Source organism: Gymnogyps californianus, chromosome 1 (genome assembly GCF_018139145.2).
Source record: "Gymnogyps californianus isolate 813 chromosome 1, ASM1813914v2, whole genome shotgun sequence".
NCBI lineage: Eukaryota > Metazoa > Chordata > Aves > Accipitriformes > Cathartidae > Gymnogyps > Gymnogyps californianus.
In genome coordinates, this window is record NC_059471.1 from 196,467,587 (window position 1) to 196,493,355 (window position 25,769).

Consider the following 25,769-nt stretch of genomic DNA (forward strand, 5'->3'; position numbering starts at 1 on the left):
AACTATCTATTATGGCTCTGACTTAAAACCAAAACCAGTGAAAATATGGCCAGCATGCTAACTTTGGCCCTGGCTTTGGCTCTCGAACATTTGCATAGCTCTGCATTTATGTGTTCTTCTGAAGTTAATGGAGATGTCTGTATGCAAAGCTAAACCCAGACAAGTAAGTGGAGGTGCAGAACCTTTAGTTTCATTTGGCAAATAGCTTGGATTTTGTTATGCATTTGGTCTGAAAGTGATACCATGATACCCACTTTTGTTGAAGGAACTGCAGAGTGGCTCGTACTGGTCCAGTCCTGGTGCCCTTCTCACCTCCCAGTTTGCTAACAGAAGTTTTGAAGTTGTCAACAGGAGTGTAAAATAGCTGGGAAGCGGAGATGGCACTGGAGAGAGGGAGAGAAAAGCAGCGGCTCGTGCTGATGTCTTGTGTCAGAACAGAGTGCGGATTTTATCAAAGTGTGGTACATGCATGTGCGTATACATGTGTATACCTATGTATATATATAAGCACTCATGGGAATTCTGACGCAATTCTACCACCTTAAATTCTGAACGTGTTTCTGGCATAAAATTTTTGACAAATGCCCGTTAAACGTTTCTTGGGTCCGTTAATATTCTACAGATGTTTTCTCTTCCTGGAAACCCTGTATGTAAGAGGCAACTGCAGTATTTGTTTAAAGGTACTCTATATTATGCTCTCATTCACTGCTCTGAGTGGAAATTATTCTCTGGTGTATTCCCACATCTGAAGACCAGTGTGTGTTTTGCATTATGAGAACCATGTAGCTTTTTTTTCCCCTTTTGGAAGGAACTCGGGTATCCAACAGTCACCAAATTGTCTGCCTCTCTACAGTTATGTTTCTGAGGATGATGCAGGCCTTCGCTTTTAGGTTGGCTAATATTTAATTCTGTTGACTCCTTTATTTTGAAAAGATGTTGGGCTTTTTATTTACACCTACACAGTGTCAACCAAGGGAGGAGTTTGTTCCAGAGAAAATAGTGGGGCACTCTATGTTCCTGCCTGAGAAAATCTTAAAACTGTCACCTTTTGCAGTTCATCTAAGCCTGACGTGAGCATTGGAAGAGCAACAGCCTCTGCAGTGTACAAGGGAGTTGTAGATGAGTGATGCCTTTACAGATGAAAGCATGCTCACTGTGTTAGAAGAGGTTTCCCACAGCAAGTCCCGCAGGACTGCACCAGCTAAAAATTCACATCCTTTGGGTACACAAGTGCCAGTAAAGTGCAGTTCGGGAATCCTGGCTGGAGATGGCAAATCTCCTTATAGGTCCTTAGGAAAGCAAAAATACAGTCATAACTGGATAGTTTATTGCTGTCAAAAGCTTGTAGGGGAGAAACACTCCTGGCTGCTTTTCTGCGGGCTGAAAGCTTAGCACAGCTGGGGAGCTAACAGGACACCAGAGTCACTTATTTTGGTACTCAAAAGCCAATAAATCAACATAGTGGTATCAGTTGTCGCTTCTGCTTATTTTCACAAACCAGCCTAATAGGTGTTCTACCTAGGCCAGGCTTCAGCTGATAGCCATTTATTCACACCCCAGCCTTGGGTATTAATAAAGCTTAGTCCAGTAAATGAAAATAAGGAAGACAGCACCGAAACCAAAACCTTCTCGTTGGATTGCTATCCAATCCAGAGATAAAAATGTGTCTGTCCGCAGGATTTGGATCTGTCCAGTGTTACATATGGGTCCTTTGAAAGAAGAGTGTGGTGATGCTCATGGGTGTGGCTTGTGCCTGCTGGTGTGCCGACTGGCAGGAGAAAAGGAAAGGAGCTCTCAGTCCATCAGCAAGCATCCCTTGTGTCATGTAGCAGTAATCCATGGGGAAGAAAGGTGACTGTGGTGCAAGTGTTGTGCGTGGATAGTTAAAATTTTAAAAAGATTGAGACTTCTTAGTATAGTAAAAGGATGCAGGTGCCCTGTGATGTGGAACAGCACAGGCAAATGAAGTTGAAGCTAACCCTGCAGAAAATTTAATGCAGCATAATATGTAGTTCAGTGCACCCCAGCAGGGATCTCTCTTAAATGTACTTGCGTTTGTAGCCCAAGTGCCAAAGCCACTCAACTTCACTGTGTTTTCATGCGTAACATCCGCAAGAGAAAGCAGCACTTACTGTATAAGAGACATAACCTACATTACTTACTAATTTATACAAGATCCGAGTCTTTCGTTGATGTGCTGCTGCTTACATCAGAAACTTTCCTTTACAGAAATGCAGTGGAATGATCCTTGAATAAAAGTAATCCAATACATGAAAGTGCAGGGGAGGATAGAGACGAGGAGCTCTTCGCTGTTGTGTTCCACTGCTGGAATAATGTTTGGAAAAGGAGGCAGCTGAGAAGGGAAAGGCAGAAACCACCTTATCAATGCAAAGCTGTTCTTTATTTGTTGACAGTAGTTAAAGTTGGTCAGGGTGGTCAGTATAAATGTCTTGGCGCGGGGAACGGACGATAGGGATAAGAAAGGCTGGAGACACTGCCACTCACCCCCCACTGGCTTCATAGGGAAGAGACACAATCAACAAAGTAACTATGTTGAATAAAAGCATACCTGTGGAAAACAAGTTAGACCAGTAGACGGGTAGTTTTGCTGTTACTGTGGTTTTGCTTTGCAGGACGATGGGAGAGACACAGTATTACACTCTCTCCTCGAGATACAAGCAAGGAAGGTACTTCAGTGGAGGCTGCAGAAATTCTGGTTGGTTTTCAGTCAGGTGGGCAGTAGGAAACAAGGTGCCTCCTTTGTGGGCTAATTCATTTGAGAAATTGCCTTTTGGCAGAGTTAATGGGGGGAAAAAAAAGACCCTGAAAGAGCAGCGCTGCTGCTGGTTTCCACAGATGCTTTTCATTGCCATCTCAGAGTGTTCTGGGTTCGTTCCTCGGCTGTGGTTCCATCTCTGATAGTATCAGTAAGTGTGCTGAATTAACACCAAAAGTAGAGCTACAGAAGGTTTCACAGATACCTCCACTACATTTTGTATAGGCCACACTACGAAAATATAAATGATTCTTGTAATTGTTTTACGGTGGCTTACTTTTGTGCTGGGACATTAACTATCAAAAAATTTTTTTTACAAATACTTTATTTAATTGAGAGCATTTTAGACAGGCACAGGATTTTCCGTGTTGTTATGGAGGAGGGAGTTTCCTACACTTTGTCCAGTTCTTCTCCTTTTTCTGAAGAAGTAGCTGGAGTTGTATCTTCCTCGGAGGATTTATTTTATCCAGTACCTCCTTGTGCTTAACATATCTGCAGAAAGCTGTGGCCTAAATGGAAATAGTAATGACTCTGTTCCAGTACAGGAAAATCATCCCAAAGTGCAGCTATTAAATAAAGATCACTGAGGAAAAGGAAATGGGTCCCTCACTTTTATTTTTAAATTGATTAACTATTCATATGTCTTACCATTTTGGACACTAAAACGGATTTCAGGATTTTTAGAAAGCTTGCTTTGTGAAGCAAGAAAAGAAGTATTGTGAAATCCTTGACATGTTAAAAGAGTTTTTAATTGTAATTTTCTGTCTTCATCTTTATTAGTTTTTCTACCTTGTTAGTCATTATGACCTTTTGATAGGTCCAGGCTATCATCATTATATCCAGGCTTGTTCATCATTATGACCTTTTGATATCCAGGCTAACTGTAGTAGTTCCCCCTGAATGTGGAAAAGATAAAAATAAGTAAGAATAATCATGCAGTAAGGATTTTATCACAGTTGGAGATTTTTATTTAAAGCTTTAAATAAAGGAAGTCGCCTTTCTTCTCATGCAATTTTTTCCTGCATTTCTGCTCTTGTTTCTCTTTACTTGCACATACCTTTTTTTAAAGAACTCTTGTTTTGTGGAGCAATTAAGACATAGTAGTAATGTCCAAAATCCATCTTGATTGTTATCAAAGTGGATTTTTCAGTTGTTCTTTTAGTGTTTTGATGGTAACATCAGACAACGTAATATGCCGTTACCCCTGGTTTCTTTCTTGCAGTCTCTAATTTTATACAGTTTTAGTTTGATGTATAATCTGATGTCCTTAAATTGTATGGCCGTGGACATAGGTCTGAACAAGGTTATAAAGATTATTAGTCTTTTAGCTTGTTTTCCGGCAAAGCCCTGCACGCCCCTATTGACATGGCAGCCTGCACCTGGGAAACACCATGAGCAGTCCAGGGCTTGGGAGGCTTCCTCTGAGCAAACAGAAACGGTTGTGAATCAGTAGTAGAAGTAGAAAAGAAGCAACTCTGAAAGCCTGTGCTATTTAGGCACTGCCTGGATTAAGCAGCATCCAAACTGAGATCTGGCTTTAGACAATGCCAGCTACATCTTTTGGAGCACCGAGTTCTGTATATTTAATTTGCTGGTGTTTAATGGGCTTGAGAGAAGCATTGGCAGTTACCATAATGCATCTAGTCAGTTGGTATAGTTCTGCTGAAAACCATACTAGTAGGAAAAACTGTGGTGGGAAATCTGTTTTACTAGATTGTTATTTCTCTGTTGAGTGATAAAATGCTTTTGTTGGACAAAAAATACTCTTAAGGAGAACCTAACGTATAAGCCATAGTAAATCATATTAAGCTCTTGATAATTTAATCTTTATAAAAACAATTTAGTTCTAGTTTCTTCTCCATACTCCCAATTAGCTATTGTAGTCTATGTACCTAAATTACCCTGTTACTGAAATTAGAAGACATTTAAAGTGTTCTTCATGGTCAAGCAGCAGGCCCAGCTAGGTGAATAGCACTTATGACTGCTTCAGGTTATAAACCGATTTGTCTGGTTTATTTTCGACACTTCAGTGGTTCAAGTTAAAAGATACTTTCTCCTCTTACGTAAAACTGTTAGCTTCTGAACGTTTTGTTCAAGTAAATACATTTTTTTTATCACAGGGTCCAACAGCCCTCGGAGTTATAAAATTTAACACATAACAAATCCTGGTGTTGCAAGGCACTACTTCAGGTATTCTTTCTGCCATCTTTATGCCTGTAGCTAATGTCTCACTATGGAAATGTTTTTGATTATATTTTTTCACTTATTATGCAGTTTGGGAATTTTTGTGTTAAATCAGTATTAATCCATGTTTTTTTTCCTCTCCCCTCTCCCTTATTTTTAGGTCATTGGAATATTGGATGTGTTCACACCAGATGTAACACTGGAGAAGTTTAATGACTTGTAAGTTCTGAGTTGTTTGTGTTTGGGAGCAGGGCATCATTTCGTGTGCAGGAGGAAGGGTTGTTGCTTTTTTAAATGGAGAATTCCAAAATTGTTGCTTCATGGATTTTTTTCTGAATTTCATCTTAATATAACTCTTACGTGCAACTTCAAAATTGGTAGGCTGAAGTTTTCAGATTGTCGTTAGAACCAGTTACCTATCTTATAAGGTGTGTACTTCTTTCAGCCCTTAGTAAATGGCAGTTTGGTGGATTCCCTAATCCACCTTTCAAGTACTGATTTCTTACCCTAAGGCCCAGGCTACCCAAATGATAGGACAATTCTTAACCCAAACAAGTAGGCTGAAAATGATGCCTGCTACGTGACACGTCTCCAGTGTGATCCATCCCAATTCAAGTATTAATTCAAAACTGCTGATGCTGCTGAATTTTTTAGTGGTTATCTGCGCTGTGGTTTGTTGTGCTCCCTGACTGGTTTCCCAGTCCAGTGGTCCAAACAGCACAGGATATGGATTATTTCTAGCACCAGGGATGTAAGTCTCCCTGACCTTTTTGCAGCATCTCAGACACAAGATATTTAGTATGTCTGTTGTTTTGCTTGTGGATCCTGCTGCAATTCTTGTGAATTAGAGTCACTAGATAAACAGTGGTCAGAAGTCCTGTTGGGCTTAATGTAGATTTCATATTACATTTGTAGAACTGTTCTGGATTTCATCTAATGTAACTATGTTTCAAAAACAACCTTGCGTATTTATACGTTAACAAAGAAAGCCATCTGACAGGAAAATGTAGAAAATGAAGTGCAGAAAACATGGACCATGTCCTGGTTTCGGCTGGGACAGAGTTAACTCTCTTCTTAGTAGCTGGTACAGTGCTGTGTTTTGGATTTAGTGTGAGAATAATGTTGATAACACTCTGATGTTTTAGTTGTTGCTAAGTAGCGCTTATCTTAAGCCAAGGACTTTTCAGTTTCCCATGCTCTGCCAGCAAGCAGGTGTGCAAGAAGCTGGGAGGGAGCAGAGCCGGGGCAGCTGACCCGAACTAGCCAAAGGGGTATTCCATACCATGGAACGTCATGCCCAGTATATAAACAGGGGGGAGTTGGCCGAGAGGGGCGGATCGCGGCTCTGGCATCGGTCAGTGGGTGGTGAGCAATTGCATTGTGCATCACTGGGGTTTTTTCCTTCCCCCACCCCCCCAGCCTTTTTTTGTTATATCCCTTTTCATTACTACTACTACTATTATTATTATTATTATTATTATTATTATTATTATTATATTTCATTATTACTATTGTTAGTATTATATTTTACTTTAGTTATTAAACTGTTCTTATCTCAACCCACGAGTTCTGCCTTCTTTTCCGATTCTCCTCCCCATCCCACCGGGAGCAGGGGCGGGGGACGGGGAGTGAGGCAGCGTCTGTGTGGTGCTTGGCTGCTGACTGGGGTTAAACCACGACAACCATGTGTTCATAATGATGATTTGGGCCAAAATGATCATTGAGCCCAAAAGGATGTTGTCCATATTGCCTGTTGTGCTATCATTTTATGTAGCATATGTAATAAAATGCACATGTAGATGATTAGCATTCCAGCACTGTATTTTAAGTGGGACCCTAAAATCATCCTTGAAGTTTTGGAGGTGCAAGTCAAGTAGGAGGGACATTTTTATAACTGAAACTGCAACAGGTGAACCTATGGCAAAATTTGCTTTCAAGACTTTGGGCAAGCTGTTAGAGATGAGCAGAGGTAGATGTATGTACGTTTAAAACAAAAGTGGAGAAACAGCTTTTGTGAATTAAGGTCAGATGGGTCACTTGAAGGGGACTTTCTTTTTGCTGACTAGTCATGAGATGTTGTTTGTGGCCTATTGTATAAAGATCAAATTCAAGCGGATTTGTGGCTAGAAGCAGCAGAAGCGAGGTGGGTGGTTTCACCAGAGCCAGTCTCTAAGGTTGGTCTTGTCTGAGACCTGGGGTTTCTTAGCTGACTTCTAGCCCTCCTGTCTAGAGGGGAGCATGCTCCTACTCAACCTGCCACTCTGCTCTCCTGCTCCTCTACTCTACCAGTCAATGTATTAACGAAGATTGAAGACAAAGTCCCATCTACTTTATGAAAGAACAGTCCTTTCCCTGCTCATGCTTGTGTTGAACTTCCTTCAGTTTTAGAAGTTCAGCTGATTGAAATGGTGTACAAAATCAGAAATGCATAAATCTTTACCAATTTAAGTCCCACTCTACCAGCTGCTTTTCACCCCCTTCATCTCTATTCCTTGCATTGTCTGTGCTTGTATCATACACAATGTGCCAGAACGGGTTGCTGCTCCTCATTTTGTAAGAATTTTGGTTTTTAACTGGAACTTGCAAAGAACTTAAATGCATTAGGCATCAAGTTCCCATTGAAGTGAATTATTAATCAGGTGCCTAACCTTCTCAGCTTATTTGAGGATTCCAGCTGTGGATTGTAAATATATTTTTAGTAATAAAAATAGGTTTGCAAAGTTTTAAGTATTAGGCGAAGTGTTAAAAGTGAGCCTGTAGTGTTTGATCCCATTGTTGTCCTATTCTAATGTGTTGCTCATAAAGGATTACTAAAGCTTGGATTTTCAAACTCAGATAGGAGTGGGTTTTCCCTCTCTTATATTTTGTTTGTTTCTCCACCCACCTAGACCTCTCTCTATTTGACTGTAAGAGATTTGAAGTCATCAATTTGTAAACTTAGCAAATTATGCGTACGTAAAAATACAGTCTTATTTTTCCTTCTCATTCTGTTCTTTATAGTGCTTTATGGTTATATATTGTTTTGAACTTTGTCTATTCACATAAATCACTATCCGTCCAGAGCCTTGGGATTTGTACAGGTGATGGCAGGTGAACAAAATCCTAATGAATGCTTGAAGGTCACTACCAGTAGTAAAAGATGTGTAGATATTTCTCTATTTCTCTTGCCCCACCTCTTTCTGCCTCTATTTTTTCTAGAACAGTCACTAAAGGTTTTTTTTATGGCTCATTCAAAATATTCATGACCTCTGGGAAAATGTATTTAATAAGTCTGAGTGAAGGGAGAACTTAATATGCTTTCAACAGTCAGGAACATCAACAAAGAAGTTAAACTCCATTTTCTAAGTCACTTGGTCTGTTGATGGGAAACATTTTGTGTGTTACACTGAGGGAGAGATAAGAAATGTCATTCTCTTCTCCATATTTGCTCTGTCCTTCTATAGTTACAGAATTAAATTGCTCATCTTTTGTATCCAAAGGATAGTGAATTTGTCTGTGAATGCTGGGAGTGGGAGCCTGAGTCCTGATCCCCAGGGTTCCCTGGGGATTTTTTCCCCTGAGGCAAAAATGTTTGGTACCTAGGAAATGTTGAAAATATTACCTATAACTCCTAGTGACTAAATCAGTGCCCCATCTCCCTTATGACTTTATATTCAATTTCTATTTTGTTTCTAGTTACAATTCTGTTAAACCTGTATGAAAGCTTCATTTATTCTAATAGCAGAAGTCAGCAGAATTATAATTTGCATATTTTAACCAGAGGAAACCCATTTAATTCTAAATAATAAAATTTGTAGCTATGAAAAAATGATCACATCTAATTCTTCCCTTCATGAAAATGCATCTGCTCGTCTTCATAAGAGGAGGAAAACTGATGACCTTACCCTTAGGTGCCAGACCTGACTGGCTCTGCCTGTGTTCAGACCTGACTTTAAGGATAGACTCTGAAGGATGAGTTTACTACAAGCAATGCGAAGAACAGTTTTGGATCTTAAGTGAAGATTAGCCTTGAAATGCCAGCTTGACATGCTCAAGCTTTCTGTTGCTGGTGTCCCTTACCAGTACTAAGTACCGAAGATCCCAATTTATGATCCCAGGTGAAAATTAATGGAAGTTATTGTTGCCTCCTAATCATCTCTATTTCTGTTACGTCTGACCTTGTCTATTTGAATGAACCATCTAGGCGGTTTGGTTGCTGCTGGTTCAACGCTATGATCATGATTGTGAGATACATAGCATTGTGTGAATGTCTTCGTTTTCTGTGTAGGTGTCTTTGAAATATCACATGGCTCTTGGTTAGGTTCTTTCTAACTAGTTCAGAATCTGTGCTCTTCTGATGACTAGCAGCTTTCCATAATCAGTGACAGGGTTGGGCAGTATCTCTTTATGACAATCAAAATAGACAAAACCAGAGAAAGTTGGAGGGCAGGGGGATGATGATGGAATTGTTTGGTAAATGGAATGATCTATAATTTAATATTGTCACTGAACTATAACATACAATTGTTTCAATTTATTTGACAAATTAAAGTTATTCTGTCCTTTTTTCTTTCTTTTTTTTTTTTTTTTTTTAAGCTACCTTGTCATGCCATTTATGGGAACAGACTTGAGTAAGATAATGAAGCATGAGAAACTAACTGAAGACAGAATCCAGTTCCTGGTATATCAGATGTTGAAAGGTTTAAAGGTTTGCCACTTTTACTATTATTTTGATTTCACAATCTTTTTTCCTAGTAAACCATTATGGAGAGCTATAAATACTTATCATTTGATGGCAGGATAAAATTTATCTCACCTTGGGTAGTAAAAGCAATGACATTCTGCATAGCAGTTGTTTTGTGATGATAAATGTTATCTGGGTTTTTCTTGTATGAAGGTTTTATCTGTGGCTTTTTTCAAGCAAAAAGAAAAGATAGTAATTCAAGATCTATATAGTACATTGATCCAGGATGACCTTGATTTCCTTATTTGAGTACACGAGAAAGTCCCTGCTGTGATTTTTAGTTGCCTTCTTCACTAGTAGTTGATTGTGGTGCTGCTTTGCCACACCTTGTACTGTGGCTAGTTGGAGAGCGTAGAGACTAAGAATGAAACAACTGTTGAGTTCAGAGGCAGGACTCCCCTTGACTTGAGCCCTCAGCTGTGTCATCAACTTCAAATTTCTCTACTTTGAAGACGTTTCTGTGGCTTACCAATACTAGTCTGACACACTGTTGCTAAGGCACTCTGCACCCAACTTGCTCCAAGTGTAGTATCTTTCTGTGTTCTTGTGAGGAACATATATATGTGTATATATATGGAATTGAGGGGTCTATGGATGCATGTGTGTGTGTACATATATATATTTATACCATACCTATAGGTATGGTATAAATATGTACCATAAATATCTATCGGCCTGTAGGTGTAGTATTTTGGGGTGAAAGTCTGACCCTGAGAGGGACTCTGAGCCCTGATGACTCCTGGTGCTCACACTGGTTTTGGGAAGTGTTCAAGGACTACAGCAAGTACTAGTTTGGTCCCTGTGTGTTAAAAGTCCAGTTCTGCAAAGTACTAAAGCTCATTGCTAAATTTAAATAGGTAAGTAATTGGGATTATTTCTATATTGAAATACCTTTCTGAGCCAGATGTCTGAATGTTTTCTGTGAAATTGAAAAGTATGTGTCCTTTGTGTAACATGCCTGTAAAGGTAAAGAATCTCTGAAGTCTCCAAGTCTGGGACAGCTTTGGTAAAGAGGAAGGACTGTGGATTTTTAGTGACAAATCTGAGTGGGAGGTGGCTGGGAGGAGCACAGATAAATCACTTACACAAGCCCAAACTAATAGGCACCTGAGTTAAACAGCTGTGAAAGATGTCAGAACAGAGTCCACTGAAAGAAAATAACTTTTTAATGCCTCTTAACAGACTCGCTGAGATTGGAGGAGACCTCTGGGGACTGTGTAGTCCAGCCTCCCTGCACAAAGCAGGGTCAAACTGAGCAGGCTGCTCAGGAGCTTGTGCAGTTGGGTTTTGAATATCTCTAAGGATGGAGACTCCACAGCCTCTCTGGACAACCTGTTCCAGGGTTCAGTCTCCCTTACAGCGAAACAAGTTTTTCTTATGTTTAAATGGAAATTCCTATGTTTCGGTTTTTGCCCATTGCCTCTTGTGCTTTCACTGGGCACTACTTAGAAGTATCTGGTTCTGTCTTCTTTATGGCCTCCATCAAGTATTTATGCACATTGGTAAGATGCACCATGAGCATTTTCCCAGCTAAACACTCCTGGCTATCTCAGTTTCTCCTCTTATATCAGATGCTCCAGTCCCGTAATCATCTTCATGGAGCTTCACTGGATTTGGTTCAGTGTCTCTCTTCAACTGGGAAGCCCAGTGCTGGACACAGCACTCCAGCTGTGTCTCACCAGAGCTGAGAAGAGGGGACGGATCACCTCCCTCAAGTTGCTGGCAATCCTCTGCCTAATGCAGGAGCCTTTTGGTCATCTTTGCTGCAAGGGCACATTGCTCCCATTCAACTTGTCCATCAGGACCTCCAGGTCCTTTTCTGCCAAGCTGGTCAATCCCCAGCCTGTACTGGTGCATGGGATTATTCCTTCCCAGGTGCAGGATTTTGTTGAACTTTGTTGGGTTCCTGTCAGCCCATTTCTCCAGCCTGTGGAGGTCTCGCTGAATGGCAGCACAACCGTCTGGAGTATGAACATTCCTCTCAGTTTTGTATCATTTGCTGACTTGCTGAGGGTGCACTCTGTCCCATCATCCAGGTCAGTAATGAAGATGTTAAACAGGACTGGCCTCAGTATTGACCCAAGAGGGGGCACTGCTAGTGATGGGCCTCCAGCTGGACTTCCTGCCACTGATCACAACCCTTTGATCCAGGCAGTTCAGCCAACTGACTCAGTCAATTTTGATCCAGGCAGTTCAGTCTACCTCACTGTCCGTTAATCTAACTTGTATTTCCTCTGTCCGTGAGGGTGTTATGGGAGACAGTTTCAAAAGCCTTGCTAGAATCAAGGTAAACAACATCGACTGCCCTCCCATCATCCACCAAGCCAGTCATCATAGAAGGCTAACAGGTTAATCAGGCATGATTTTCCCCTTTGTAAATCCATGTTGACTACTGTCAGTCACCAATTTGTCCTTGTTATGTTTGGAAATGGTTTCCAGAATTATTTGCTCGTTACCTTCCCAGGGAGTGAGGTGTGGCTGAACGGGCCTTTAGTTCCTTGGTCCTCTTCCTCCTTGCCCTTTTTGAAGACATGAACAATATTTGCTTTCTTCCCATCATAAGGAACATCTCCTGATCACCATGACCTTTCACATATTATTGAGTGGCCTCACAATGACCTTGGCCAACTTCCCTTAGCATTCATGAGTGCATCACATCAGGGTCCAGGAACTTGGGTCTATCCAGTTTGTTTAAATATCCCCTAATCTGATCCTCCTCCACCAAGGGTAAGTCTTCCTTGCTCCAGACTTTCCCAGTGGCCTCAGGGACCTATGATTTGGCAAATATTACCGGTAAAGATGGAGGGAAAGAAGACATTGAGTACCTTGGCCTTTTCCATGCCCCTTGTCACCTGATGCTCTGCCCCATTCAGCAGTGGGCCTGCATTTTCCCTAGTTTTCTTTTTGCTCCTGATGTGCATGTAGAAGCCCTTCTTGTTGCCCTTCATGTCCCTCACCAGGTCCAGCACCAGGTGGGCTTCGCCTTTCCTAACGCCATCTCTGCACATTTGGACAGTGTCCCCACATTCCTGCTGGGTGACCTGACTCTGCTTCTACCGCATGTACGCTTCCTTTTTATGTTTCGGTTTCCCTAGGAGCTCTTCATTCATCATGCAGGCCTCCCGCCACCTTCACTTGATTTTGTCTTCTAGTGCCTGTTTTTGTAATGTGCTGGCATTTTACACTGTGAAATTATGAAAGGATTCATAAAAGGCTAGAAGGGACCATTCAGATTTGTCCAGTTTTGAAGTGTGTAGGAAAGTTTCATCTTGTAGCTCTTCCAGCAAGTCACGACTTAGCTGGAGCATGGCATCTGGGGAAGAATAATAATTTCAATGTAAAATTTTCTTATACCTGAACAAAAAGTATAACCAGACTCCATCCTGTAGTTAGTTGTTGGGCTTCTTCATGATTCTCAGTTTTTTTGCAGAGAATAATCCTGACTGTAAGCCCAGTTAAGCGTGACTGTTAATCCCCCACTCTTTGTCAGAAGTAATGTTTATATTCATCTGTCTCTTATCTCTTGGATCTTATACTTCTGTGGACTGCAGAGCCAACAGCTATAGCAAAACAACATACCTTTCAATTTTACTGACTCTCATGAAGATGATTCTAAATGTATTAGCTGTCATATACTTTGTATGTTTTTCTTCCTCATCTTTCTGCTAAATACTGTTTATTATTGCTACTACTTTTTTCCTCTATCTGGCTTTTAAAAAATGGACTGTGATTATTGAAGTTTGTATCTTACAAAAACAAAAAGAAGATACTCTTTAAGCTACCTGTCCATCTATAACCTATATTAATGTGATATGAAAATGCTTCTCAGTCTAGATTGGTACTACAGTTCTTAAATTACAGTGTCTGCTTTTTGGGTGTACACACCTGTTGATCATAAAAAGGCTACTAATTCTTTATTTTTTTCTTTTGGTGACACAATTCCAAGAGAAGAAAAACCTTGACCTAGCTCTGCAGGCTTCAGCCAGGCTCTCCTGCAGTGATGGCTGTTTAATTCCCTTTGCTGCTCTGGAGACAAACATTGTAATGAGGCCATGGAACGGCACTGTCTGGAATCAGATGTCATTCCTTGGCTGCTGCTTGCACAGTACAATTTTGGTTTTACAGTCCTGTGCCTGCAACATAAAACGTATGGGCAGACTTTCCTCTGCGCTTGTACAGAGATAAGCGGAGTCAGGGTACTGGAAGGTGTGTTGCATAGGGATGTGCTTGTGCAGTGGAAATACAGAACTGGATTTGATACAGGAAGGTCTGGCACATCCATCAGGATGCTGATTCTTCCAGATCTATATTTGCATTGCCAAACACTATTAAAAATAAATAATATCGCAGGACAGCATGCTGTTCCTGGACCAGAACATCAGGAACAGCCTAGCCAAGACTCCTTTGTCTCTCAGTACTTAACAGGTACAGAAGGGCAAGTAAATTGTTTTACTCTCATCACAAAACTTAGTAAAATATACTTTGTTGTCAAGTCCTGCATTATTAATTTCTCTTTGACACTACCTCGAATTTTGTGTTCTTCATTTAGTAGATTTTCACTCACATAGCCTTTTACATATGCTAAGTAATTATCCTTTTTATTCTACAGTTGTACATTTAAATGCTGTAACTCCCATTTTACAAATGCAGAAACTAAAGCCAGGTTTGGGGAAATTGGCTTCTTTTAAACTAGAGGGAATTCACTTCCGATCTGGGCTTTGAATGTGGAGTTAAAATTTCAGTTTTGCAGGTAGTTCCCTAATTACAAAGCCATGTCCTAATAAGTGTTTTCTCAAGGACCATATAAGTGGAGTGGTCTGTTTAGTTGCAGGTAACTGTCTGGGAAACAGGTTTCCAGCAGAGGCATGCTGTTCACCAGAGATGAAAAACATAATTTGGGCTGATTTTACAGGCAAGCAATATATGAACTGTTAAAAATTAGCTTGAGTTGAGTGTCATGGAAAGGATGAGTAATGAATTTAATTCCAGTGAAATGGCTTAGAAACATATTTTTGTCCTGGTGGCCTGGATTATCTCTGAGGCCAACAGAGTGGAGTTTGTGGGGCCCAAAGGTTGATACTGAAGTCTGTTGGATCAGTAAATGTGGAAGGCAAGCAGAGCAACTGTGCATGGTTGACATACATCTGAGGAAAACGGAGCAGGAATTAAAGAGGTTGTATTGGGTTTGCATGGCAAGGTTTGGTAGTGGGGGCTGCGAGGTTGGCTTCTGTGAGAAGACACCAGGAGCTGCCCCCATGTCGGGCAGAGCCAGTTCCAGCTGACTCCAAGACGGACCTGCCGCTGGCTAAACCTGAGCCCATCAGCAATGTTTGTGGCACCTCTGTGATAACAGATTTAAGGAGGAGTAAAAAACGCTGCGCAGCAGCTGTGAGAGAGGAGTGAGCAAATGTGGGAGAAACAACTGTGCAGACACCAAGTTCAGTGAGGAAGGAGGAAGAGGAGGTGCTCCAGGTGCCGGAGCAGAGATTCCCCTGCAGCCCATGGAGAAGACTATGGTGGTGCAGGTTGCTCCCCTGCAACCCATGGAGGACCATGTCAGAGCAGATATCCACACTGCAGCCCGCTGAGGACCCCATGCTGGAGCACATGGATGTGCCCTGAATGAAGCTGCAGCCCATGGAGAGCCCACGCTGGAGCAGGCTCCTGGCAGGTTTTGTGGCAAGACCTGTGGCCCATGGGAGACCCACACTGGAGCAGTCTGCTCCTGAAGGACTGCATCCCGTGGAAAGGACCCATGCTGGAGCAGTTCATGAAGGACTGTCTCCCATGGGACGGACCCCACGCTGGAGCAGGGGAAGAGTGTGAGGAGGAAAGAACAGCAGAGACAACGTGTAATGAACTGACCACAGTCCCCATTCCCCGTCCCTCTGCACCGCTTGGGGGGAGGAGGTAGACGAGTCAGCACTGAAGTTGAGCCTGAGAGGAAGGGAGAGGTGGGGGGAAGGTGGTTTTAGTTTTGGTTTTTGTTTCGAACTATCCTATTCTGTTATTAATTGGCAATAAATTAAGTTAATCTTCCCCAAGTCGAGTCTGTTTTGCCCATGATGGTAGTTGTTAAGTGATTTCCCTGTCCTTGTCTTGACCCACGAGCTTTTCCATTGTATTTTCTCCCTGCTGTCCTGCTGAGGAGGGGGAATGAGAGAGCAGCTCGGTGGGCACCTGGTGGCCAGCCAAGGTCAACCCACTGCAGAGGAAAAGAGCAGGAAGTTCTTGATGTAAGCTGCTGTTCCCAGGATTTTATAAAAACGAGGGCAGTTCTCATCCCAGTTACAAGGCAACCAGCAGGAATGCTGAGATAGTCCTAGTAAATTGGTATCTCTGGTCTCTGTAGCAGTGTTAGATCTTCTATAAGAAGTGGTTCACCTGAATATTTTGTCTCTTCCCCCACATTTTTGAAGAGCACAACTGTACTTACCTCAAAATTACCAGCAGGAAATAAGGTATTATTCAGCTACTAGACTCTGATGTTTTGTCATTTCCTATTGCACGGCAAACATTTGAGAACGGTCTTTACTGTATCTGTTCCATTAAATTTTGGATTATTCTTGAACCAATTCATCCAGCCACAATAATACACCTAGCTGGAAATACCTTTGAGAAATAGGAGTGGTCCAGTGCTGGAGGGCCATTCTTGCAGCACTGTCTGTGCTAGGAAGTGGGTTAAGCTGAAAGCAGTATTGCTAGCACGCAGAGAAAAAAGAAAATGGGTCAGTAATTTGTTTCTTCTTTTACAGATATCAGTAAGTTAGCTGTTTAAGACAGGGTCTGCCAAGTTATGCATGAAAATCTTGTACTTTTTAAGGTCTACTGTATCTGGATTAAAGACAGCCCATCTGTGTTTACATAGATTGCTTTTTTGGTGGGGCGGGGGGAACAAAGCATGCACTTCACTAGCGCTTAGTTGAGGCATTATAAGGGAAAAATACTTGTAACACCTGGGAAGGAGGAATATGCCACTCTGTAGATCTTTGTTGTAAAACTCTTTCAACTTCCCAAGCTTAGCCTCTCATTTTTATAATGCATATTATTTTTTTGCACCTTTTAACTTTGATGGACTCTATTTTGGCGGGGGGGGGTTGGTGTTTAAGATGCGTATGCAATATGCATTTGTCCTTTGTGTAAAGTACCTAAGCACTTTATGATATCTGTATTTATGTCTGGTCAAAGGCAAGAAGGCTGTTCATCATTTTTGTCACGTTGCATACTTCTATTGTAACAACGTGTTTACATGTGACAGTTAAATGCATGTAGGAAAAAACTGCATGAGTGATGTATTGTGAAGGGATAAGAGAGATTTTTGCTAAGCCCCCAAGTCAGTTCCTTGTAGGCTTTGTTTCTACATTCTACCTGTAGACTGGTTCTGGATTGGTTGTACACTAAAATGCTCAACAGGCTTGATTTAAAAAATACATATAAATTGAGGTCAATAGAAAGTTCATACTGAGTTCAGGAAGATTTGTATCAAGCCCTCAGGTCTTTGCTCTGTAAATCTATACAGTCCTTGTTTGTCAGTTAGTTTCTGTTCTTGCCATTTTACTGTCTTCTTCCTATAGGGAATGAAATATTCATTTCCTTTCTTTGGTGAGCCTCGTAATTTATCAGAATTTAACTTCATCTGTGGTAGGAAAAAACAATGCGATTTGACACCACTTAAAAACAATGACATGCCTCTCCTTCGTCTGTTTCCTAGTCGGGCCTTAGTCTGGCATTAAATTTTATTTAAGTATGAGCTTGAAACTTGGAAGGGCTTTCATCGGTTTTTTGTTTGACAGAAAAGCTGTGTATTGTCAAAGAGTACAGAAGGCAAGCTGAACGTAAATGTCTTTATGTAGGTGGAAAGGGGCTGGAGCTTCCAGCATTTTCAGTCTTGAGTCCCTCTTCTGCAGGAGTGCCAGTTGAGTTCCTGTTTGTGGAGGTCTGCGGAGGTGGGTGGCAGCCCTGTTTCTTTATTTGTGCAGTATTTGAGAATGGACAGATAGCTCTTGGGCCATACAAACACCCGTTGAAGCTTCCTTTGCCATACTCACGGTAATATTTACCTGCTCTAGTTCTCTCCTTTTGTCATCTCTATTTACTGTCTTTTGTTCACGTTTATGTTGTTCTTTCTGCTTCTCTGCTTTCCCTTCCCCCTCTCACCCATTTCCTCTTCAGTTTTTCCTTCCCTGCCAAGTCACTCCTCATTTTCATTTTGCATGCTGCCTAGAATACTTTTTCCTGAGTCTTTTCTAATTCCCTTTTGATTTAGCTTTTTATTTTGTGTAGAGATTGCATATACAGACAAGAATGCTTAGAATTTAGACAACTGTTGGATAGCTTCCTAGCACAATCTGAAGCTTGTATTGAAGGATTTGTGCATGCTACCAAAAATTGTGTTTAGGATAACGCGCAGAGCTCTTGTGCTCCAAGGCACTTTGCTCACGTTCACTGGGTTCTTGAATCAAATATTGTTCAGGTGAAGTGGTAATAACATTGTGAAGGATATGTTTGCTCTGGTCTGGATGTTTTTGCCTTGTTAAGAGTGAAAAATCTGTCAATAAATGGATAATTTAATGAGGAGAATCAGTAAGAATAGGATCCCATTTCAGAAGGTTATTGAACTGAAATGGAAAATTTTCTGAACGAAGACTGGCGTAGTTCCAGTGCTGCTAACTGCCAGGAAATAATAAAATGCAGTTAAAAAAATACTGCTATTGTTAAAGAAACAGTGCAGCACAGCACCAGCATTTCGGCTTACAGAAAGGCTGATGCGTACATTAGCACCAGGAATAAGTACTATTTCATGTAATCTCAGTAGTGTTGTATTAAGAGGAGTGTTTAGAAAATACAAGTTCTTCCCAAAGTGTTAACATGATTTTGGTGCTGTGAACACTCATAAAACCTTCAGTGGGGTGAGAACGCCAGTGAAACCACGCTTTTTCCCCCAAACAGGTGAGATTTACTTTAACTAAAACTCCGAAGGATACAGTCCTTTTGATTCCTGTTTCTACATGCCACATTCTTGGGTGCAGAAATTCCTGGGTCTGCCAGTTATTTCCTTACTGTGTACAGTCATACCAGCAAAAATAGCCTATAGAATATTTTAAGCATCTGCTCTGGAAAATCAAGAGGCTTCAGTAAGAAGACATTGAAATGATTTAGAATGCAAATAGTCATTGTGATATCCTTGATCAAGATGGCTATTGGCAGAAGACATCATCTTTTTCTTCATTTATTGGGAGTCTGACTACTTACATTTCTTTAAAAAAAAAAAAAAAAAAAGCATATATATCCTCTCTGGTCTCCGCGTACAAATGACAAACTTCTTTCTGTATCTTGTTCCTCCCATCCCGATCCACTTTATGCACATCCATGACAGATGCAGCGTTTCATAGTTCTTCATTTGCTGTAGTGGTTTTACAGCCTACGTTCTGGGGAACAGCCCTGTGCCCTCAGCCCCTTGTATTTGCCCCAGGAAATCCTGTGAAGCGCTTTGGCATTTCCTATGGATGATGTTAAACCTTGCCTAATCTGCAAGTAATATGCAGCAGGAACTGGTCTACCGCAAATGCCAAGACCTGCATGGACTCAGGCATGGCAGTCAGCAGTGTGCCCGGGCGGCAGCAGAGCCCTGCCACGATCTGGGCTGGTTTGGTAAAGTTGTAGGCACAGAGTTAAGGGAATTGATATTTTTCCCTCTTTGCAGAACCTATGAGACCACACCTGGAGCACTGTGTCACATGTAAGAGAGGAAAAAGTAAATGTCAGAGATTTTATTTTTGTTCAGTCACTGCTTTAAAAACTTGGTGCCTTAAATCCAGATCTTGTGCTGCTTAGGTTGTATGGGTTTTGTTTAAGTTCAGAAACCTAAGTCTGAAACGCACAGTGGATCTGTCTGAAGAAGGTGGCTTTGATCTGTAGCTTTGCTTTCCTTTCCCTGGTCCCCTCATCAGGTGAACTATGAGGACCCCTTTGCAGAGGGACTGTTGCATTTACAAGGTTAATTGTCCATCTTCATGGCTGCTGGGGAAGAAGACAATGGTTGCTGGGGCTCTGGCTGGTTGGTAGTTACCCTGCAAAGTTCAGTGCTCCTGTACATCTCTGTGATGCCATGCTGACTGTCCCTAGTTGGTCTTTCCTAGCTCTGACAGCTGGTTCCCAGTAACTCTTTTCCCAGTTATTGTCCCATTCTTCAGGGTGGAATAAAATGAAAACTCTCCATGTGAAGCTGGTGGGACTCGCATCTCATCCTGGTTCCCCACACCTGAAGTGAACAGTACTAGCACATCCCACGCCGCTCTTGGAAAGCACATCCTCAGTTCAGGACAACTTTCTGCATTTCAATCCTTGCAACAGAGATGCCTATGTCTGAACTAGTTACTAGAGGCTCCCTTTATTGTCTGTGATGAGAATAGTCTCTTCTGGGGCATCATTCAGCTGGTGAGAGGAACTGTGTACCTCAGTGGGGAGCATTAGGTGACAGTCACGGGTGCAGACATCTGTATTTGGTTGGGTGTCTTCCCAAAAGAACTAGTCCTAGCTGTCCAGTTTGTTGGTTTGACTTTTGTGAGCCCTTAAATAGGTCACTGGAAGGGTGGTGAAAATGTTCAGGCAAAGGAGAATGTCTTGTAACATGACCTCTCCATGTTTCATTGAGGAAGTATTGAAGCATGTAGTGAGACTTCTCAGCTAAGACCTTGACTGGCCTTCATCCTGGTCTTAAATGATCTCTTAAAACTCAGTGCTGCTGGAGCATATGAATCTAAACTATGATGGCACACCAGAGACATCTATTGCAAGAGAGCGTTTCTGATATATAAAATAGTAGGATTTATTTTGATACAGATATCTATCTAGCAATGCCAAAAATTAACTAGAAATGGGATTTTATGTATGGGAAGAATTAGAAAAAACTATATGATCCGTTGCAGTACTCAAACTGATTTACTGGTTTCTCATTATTGGGGGAGAGGAAGGGCAAAGTGCTAGTTTAATTGTCTGAACGTTAAAAACATAGCTAAAAAGATCTTCTGTGCAATAAATAAACATTTTCTAATTTCAGATTACTTTAGCACCATGAAAAAGTACTTTCTCTCCTGCCCCAGGCAACTTCTTAAAGTCAGAACCTCATTAACTAAAAAAGATTTTCCTTTTTTACAGTATATACACTCATCAGGCATAATTCACAGGGTAAGTGGAAACAATATAAAAGATGTTTATATCTTCATAATGTGAATGGTGTTTGCATATAAGCGTGCTCATAAATGTGTCTGAAATTCTGTTTATAGTGTCTCAGTTTGATGATGCCTTTGGTTTCTTCTTCAATAGGAAGAAAAGGTGGTATGGCTACAACAGTGTAAGTTGGGCGCTCAAGTTGCACTGAATACAGCTTAGATTTGGATTTCTCTAAATTACTTTGTAAAGTTGAGTTATAAGTCCCCACAAGAGCAAATAGTGTCTAAATTGAGATGGATAAGAGTTTTTTCTGGCTTTTTTTTTTTTTAATGAAGATTAAACATCTTGAAAACCGCAATTTTTTTCTGAAAGAAATAAAGCATCAGATTCTTTTTGAATCCCTGCTGTGTCTGAAGTCCACTTAAAATCACTTTTGCACTGTGAAGAAAGAGTTCTGAGTGATGCCCTCATGGTACCAAGCAGCATAACTTCCCCAAAAACTGCATGAGAACAGTAGAAACTGTCTGTTTGTAATAAAATATCAGGAGCACCACAGAAAGTACACATTCTATAGTAGCTTTAAGCTGGACATGGAAACTACGCAAACTGCCAAAATAATGTAATAAATTGATATTTTTATTTCTACAACTGCTGTGATCATGGTCTAAATTTACAGTTGCTTAGACTTTTTCTAAGCTGCCTCTTGATGGCTCTTGAGCTTCTTGGTTTCATTACAGTTCTTTGCACCGATTTGTTTCTCTGCAAGGCCCCTCTGATCTTAAAAAGTCTTCATATAAAACAGGTGGATGCCTGTTAAAAAGTTCAGAGAGAAGATGCTTCTAAATGTCTTCTGCTAAAGTGTGTCAAACAAAGGTTTGAAAAAGCTGAAGGAAAATTTATTTCTGATTTTTTTCTTTCTCTTTATAACTGTGAATGTCTTAAGAGTCACTGACATTGCAAAATCTTCTTAGTCGTTGTCAGTACTCTTCCCTTTGCTGCTAAACTTAGAAGTACAACTTCTGAAGATCATTAGAGGTCTATACAGTAGCTAAAGAGGCTTAAGGGAAATTTTTTTTTTTCATGTTGCAGTCTCCATTCAATTGACTTCATTAGGAAATGTATTTTCCCACAGAAGAGAGCATAGGCTTTTATGTAAAATCTTGTTTGATTCCTTCAGTGCTCCTTCTAAGTCTATCAGGGTATGGAATCTTTTTAAAGTGTATTTTGATATGCAATATGTACGGTCCAGAAGTATATATGTGAATCCTTAACTTTGTGGTGTTAGTATTAAATGCAACAAATTTATGTCCAAACCTCACTCACAGTAAGATGAGTGAGTTCCTTCACTGGCAACTATTTTCCTGACTTGTAGCAGAAAAAAAGTTGATTTGTTTAGGGGGGAAAGCATACTGGAAGAAAGCCAAACATAGGCAAGTTTGTGTCTTTGTTTCTGTTATTTGTTATATTTAATTTTCTAATTTAGATTTATGACATCATTTTACCTGTTGCTGTTCTGAGTAGTTGTATGAAAACCATTAAACCTAAATGAAAGAACGAAAGAAAGAATGTGTGCTTTATTGTGCTTGCTGTAAAATAAGTAAATAACATCCATTTCAAATGTGATTACAGGATCTAAAGCCTGGAAACTTGGCAGTAAATGAAGACTGTGAATTGAAGGTAGGATATTTTTATTTGAAAAAACAGTCAGAGGTATTAGAAATACACCACAGAAGACAGCGGGTGCAACAGCTGCAGACACGCTGGCTGGTTTCAGTGATGGGCCAGGCTTTCAGCCCACAGGCTTTGAGGAGTCATGGAGAAATAGGGGAATGCTGGAAAATGAAAGGGAAGAGGATCAGATGGGCAGTGGTAACAATCTTGAAAAAAATTACAAGAGGCTGCTCCTTGTAAGTATTTTCCCATTTGTCTGACTTCAGTCACTACAAGAATAATTAAATATTTATTTAAGAAATAAAGCCCTGAATAGTGAGAATCTATTCACCTCCTATTTGTATGTTCTTGACTGACATAAATGTGCATTTCATACAAATGGCAGAGGCAATGATTAATTTCTGAGATCTTTCTGGAGCCAAGCAGAAGAAACAGCTGTGCCTCAAGCTAGAAATGTTGCCCAGGATGTCCCAGCTGAAAACGTCCAGTCCAGATAGGACACTCCGGGAAGCGGGTACCCAGTGCTAACAGGGGAGAGATGGGGGTTGACTCCAAGATGTAGAGGAGGATTTCTGGTGAGGAAGTCAGTGCCACAGGTTATTACATTCATGGCATCGTTGGAGCGGTTGCTGACTTGGGTCCCTTCAGCTGAATGAAGGACAGTGTAGGAACTGAAACTGCTTCTGCAGATTTGGTGTTGACAGAGCAGTCCACGCCACAGCTGTGTGCCCCCACCAAGGGCAAGTGCGTGACAGTAATAGTCACCCCTTTCCTGTGTGATGTGTATGTTGCAATGAATACTGGTGTATTTTTATGCAGTCACTCAACTAAAAATACTTTTCAAGAAAAAAATCATGTCATGGTTACAGTCAGATAAGAGCTGTAATGGAGAACTGCTTTTATGATATGTTGCAGCTTATCACTTGAGAGAAGCATGAGAGGAATCACACACTGCTCACCACGAACAAGAACATCTTCTTTGAAAGTGATTCCTTCTGCACAGTTACAATAACAGTAGTATCAATTGCGTGTAGACTACAGTGTATTTCATAGCCGGAATATATCAGTTCTGCTTCTTTTTTGCTCTTAATTGAAGTAGTGAGAAAAAAAATTAATTAAAGGGAGACAATTCCTAATTCAGCCTCCTATAGTTCAGCTATTAGCTGTTTCTGCCGCTATACTGCAAGACAGGTGCATTTGGTGGCATTTTTTGTATTACCTAGCTGCTGCTTCTGTGAAGTGGGGCAAGTATTGGTGTGTACTGTGACTCCCTTCGTCCTACCGGTTGGGGCTCCCCCCAAAGACGGGTAGGAGGATGGTGCACACCCACACCCCTTCCCAGTATGGAAACTGGGCTTTACTTGCATGTACCCTTGGAGACCAGGGCTGTAGCACCCATTGTGGAAAGTTATCTGTCCTGAAGTGTAGGTGTTGCCACTTCCTTGGAAATGTTCTCAGTAGAGTCCGAGTAGTAGTTCTTCTCCTGCACAACATTCGTCACCTCAAGCCTCCTTCTAAATCATTGAACTGAAATACTGAATCTGACCAGTTCTGATTGCAGTTTCTTATGTGTATTGGAAACCTTCCAAAGCCTGTTAGAGTGGATAATATTTGTACTTCAGAAATAATTATGCAATATACCCTGATCTAGCAAAAATGCGTCTGTTTGGCTGTGGAGAATGACTTTGTTATAAAAAAGCCAATTATTTATTATGAAGTAGAATTATGTAGTACTCAACACTGCTTATTTTAGGAATATAGCTTATTCTCTTGAGTGTAGACATAGTAGTCCCAGACTGCTTCCAGTCCCCAGTTAATTCTATTCTTGTATTTTAATTCGTATTAATTTTTCAAGTTGTTTCTGTCACCTATCTTCTCTTAGCTCTAGCAATCTGAAAGGCTAGTTAGGGTTTTTCAGTTAATTGCAAAATCAAGCTATGTCTTCTATCCTGTGCTTGAATAATGACTGGCCTATACATCCTCACAAAACAACAGTAAATTTGAATGAGGGCTTTTGTATCCTAATATATAAGTACATTTAGATCTCATGGCCAAGGTTTCCTCCCTAAAAGAGACCTAAGACTTTATGGGAGTAGTTCAGTTATGTGAGAATTCCAGCTTTGAATAAATATAAAAAGTCTAATTCTACAAGCTGGGAGATACAGAAGATCAAAGGTTGTGAAACACTCCCTTAATTAAATAAAATAAAAGTTGATTGTCCTGGTTTTGGCTGGGATAGAGTTAACTCTCTTCTTAGTAGCTGGTACAGTGCTGTGTTTTGGATTTAGTGTGAGAATAATGTTGATAACACTCTGATGTTTTAGTTGTTGCTCAGTAGCGCTTATCTTAAGCCAAGGACTTTTCAGTTTCCCATGCTGTGCCAGCAAGCAGGTGTGCAAGAAGCTGGGAGGGAGCAGAGCCGGGGCAGCTGACCTGAACTAGCCAAAGGGGTATTCCATACCATGGAACGTCATGCCCAGTATATAAACAGGGGGGAGTTGGCCGGGAGGGGCGGATTACTGCTGGGGCATTGGTCAGCGTGTGGTGAGCAATTGCATTGTGTGTCACTGGGGTTTTTTTTTCTTCCTCCCCCCCTCTTTTTTTTTTTTGTTATATTCCTTTTCATTATTATTATTATTATATTTCATTATTGTTAGTATTATATTTTACTTTAGTTATTAAACCGTTCTTATCTCAACCCACGAGTTTTACCTTCTTTCCCAATCCTCCTCCCCATCCACTGGGAGCCGGGGGGGAGAGTGAGGGAGAGGCTGCGTGGTGCTTAGCTGCTGCCTGGGGTTAAACCATGACATGGTACAACACTGCAAGAATGTTTTATAGCATACAACATACAAACTATATACTTGCATGTAGCTGTTGTAATACAATTTTTTCCTCTTTGGAGACTGACTTGAATGTTCAGGGTCCTGTCATTTCAGAATTTCCCTATCTAACACAAAAAGCCATTGTCTTCTCCTGGCTCCTAGGTGGCCAAATGGTGAGTGGGTCCCAGGGTGATGGGGAAAAAAAGAGAATCTAGAAAAAAGTTGTACATGTTTCTCTTCCCCACCCCCCCAGCTGTGCAATTGCGTTTTGAGATGCAGCCCAGGTCTAAGACATTCTTCTATGATACGATCACTGTATCTCCTTATTTAATACAACTTATTTGTCTGTTACCTTGGACGTTTTTAAGCTTTTAGATGAAGTGAGGCAAATAATTCTGTATCAGAACACAATTTTATG

At 40.9% G+C, this 25,769-nt stretch overlaps 1 protein-coding gene across 3 annotated transcripts in view; it reads left to right on the plus strand.

The window, feature by feature from the left end:
• The window catches only part of MAPK11 (mitogen-activated protein kinase 11), an 86,593-nt gene that overhangs the window by 48,883 nt on the left and 11,941 nt on the right, over nucleotides 1–25,769 (plus strand). For 2 of the 3 annotated variants that reach the window (XM_050905988.1, XM_050905970.1), the window contains exons 3-6: nucleotides 5,121–5,179; nucleotides 9,536–9,647; nucleotides 20,841–20,870; nucleotides 22,485–22,532. In XM_050905988.1, the coding sequence (XP_050761945.1) occupies nucleotides 5,121–5,179; nucleotides 9,536–9,647; nucleotides 20,841–20,870; nucleotides 22,485–22,532 (249 nt within the window). The remainder of the gene's footprint in view (nucleotides 1–5,120; nucleotides 5,180–9,535; nucleotides 9,648–20,840; nucleotides 20,871–22,484; nucleotides 22,533–25,769) is intronic. The other variant, XM_050906002.1, reaches the window with a different exon arrangement.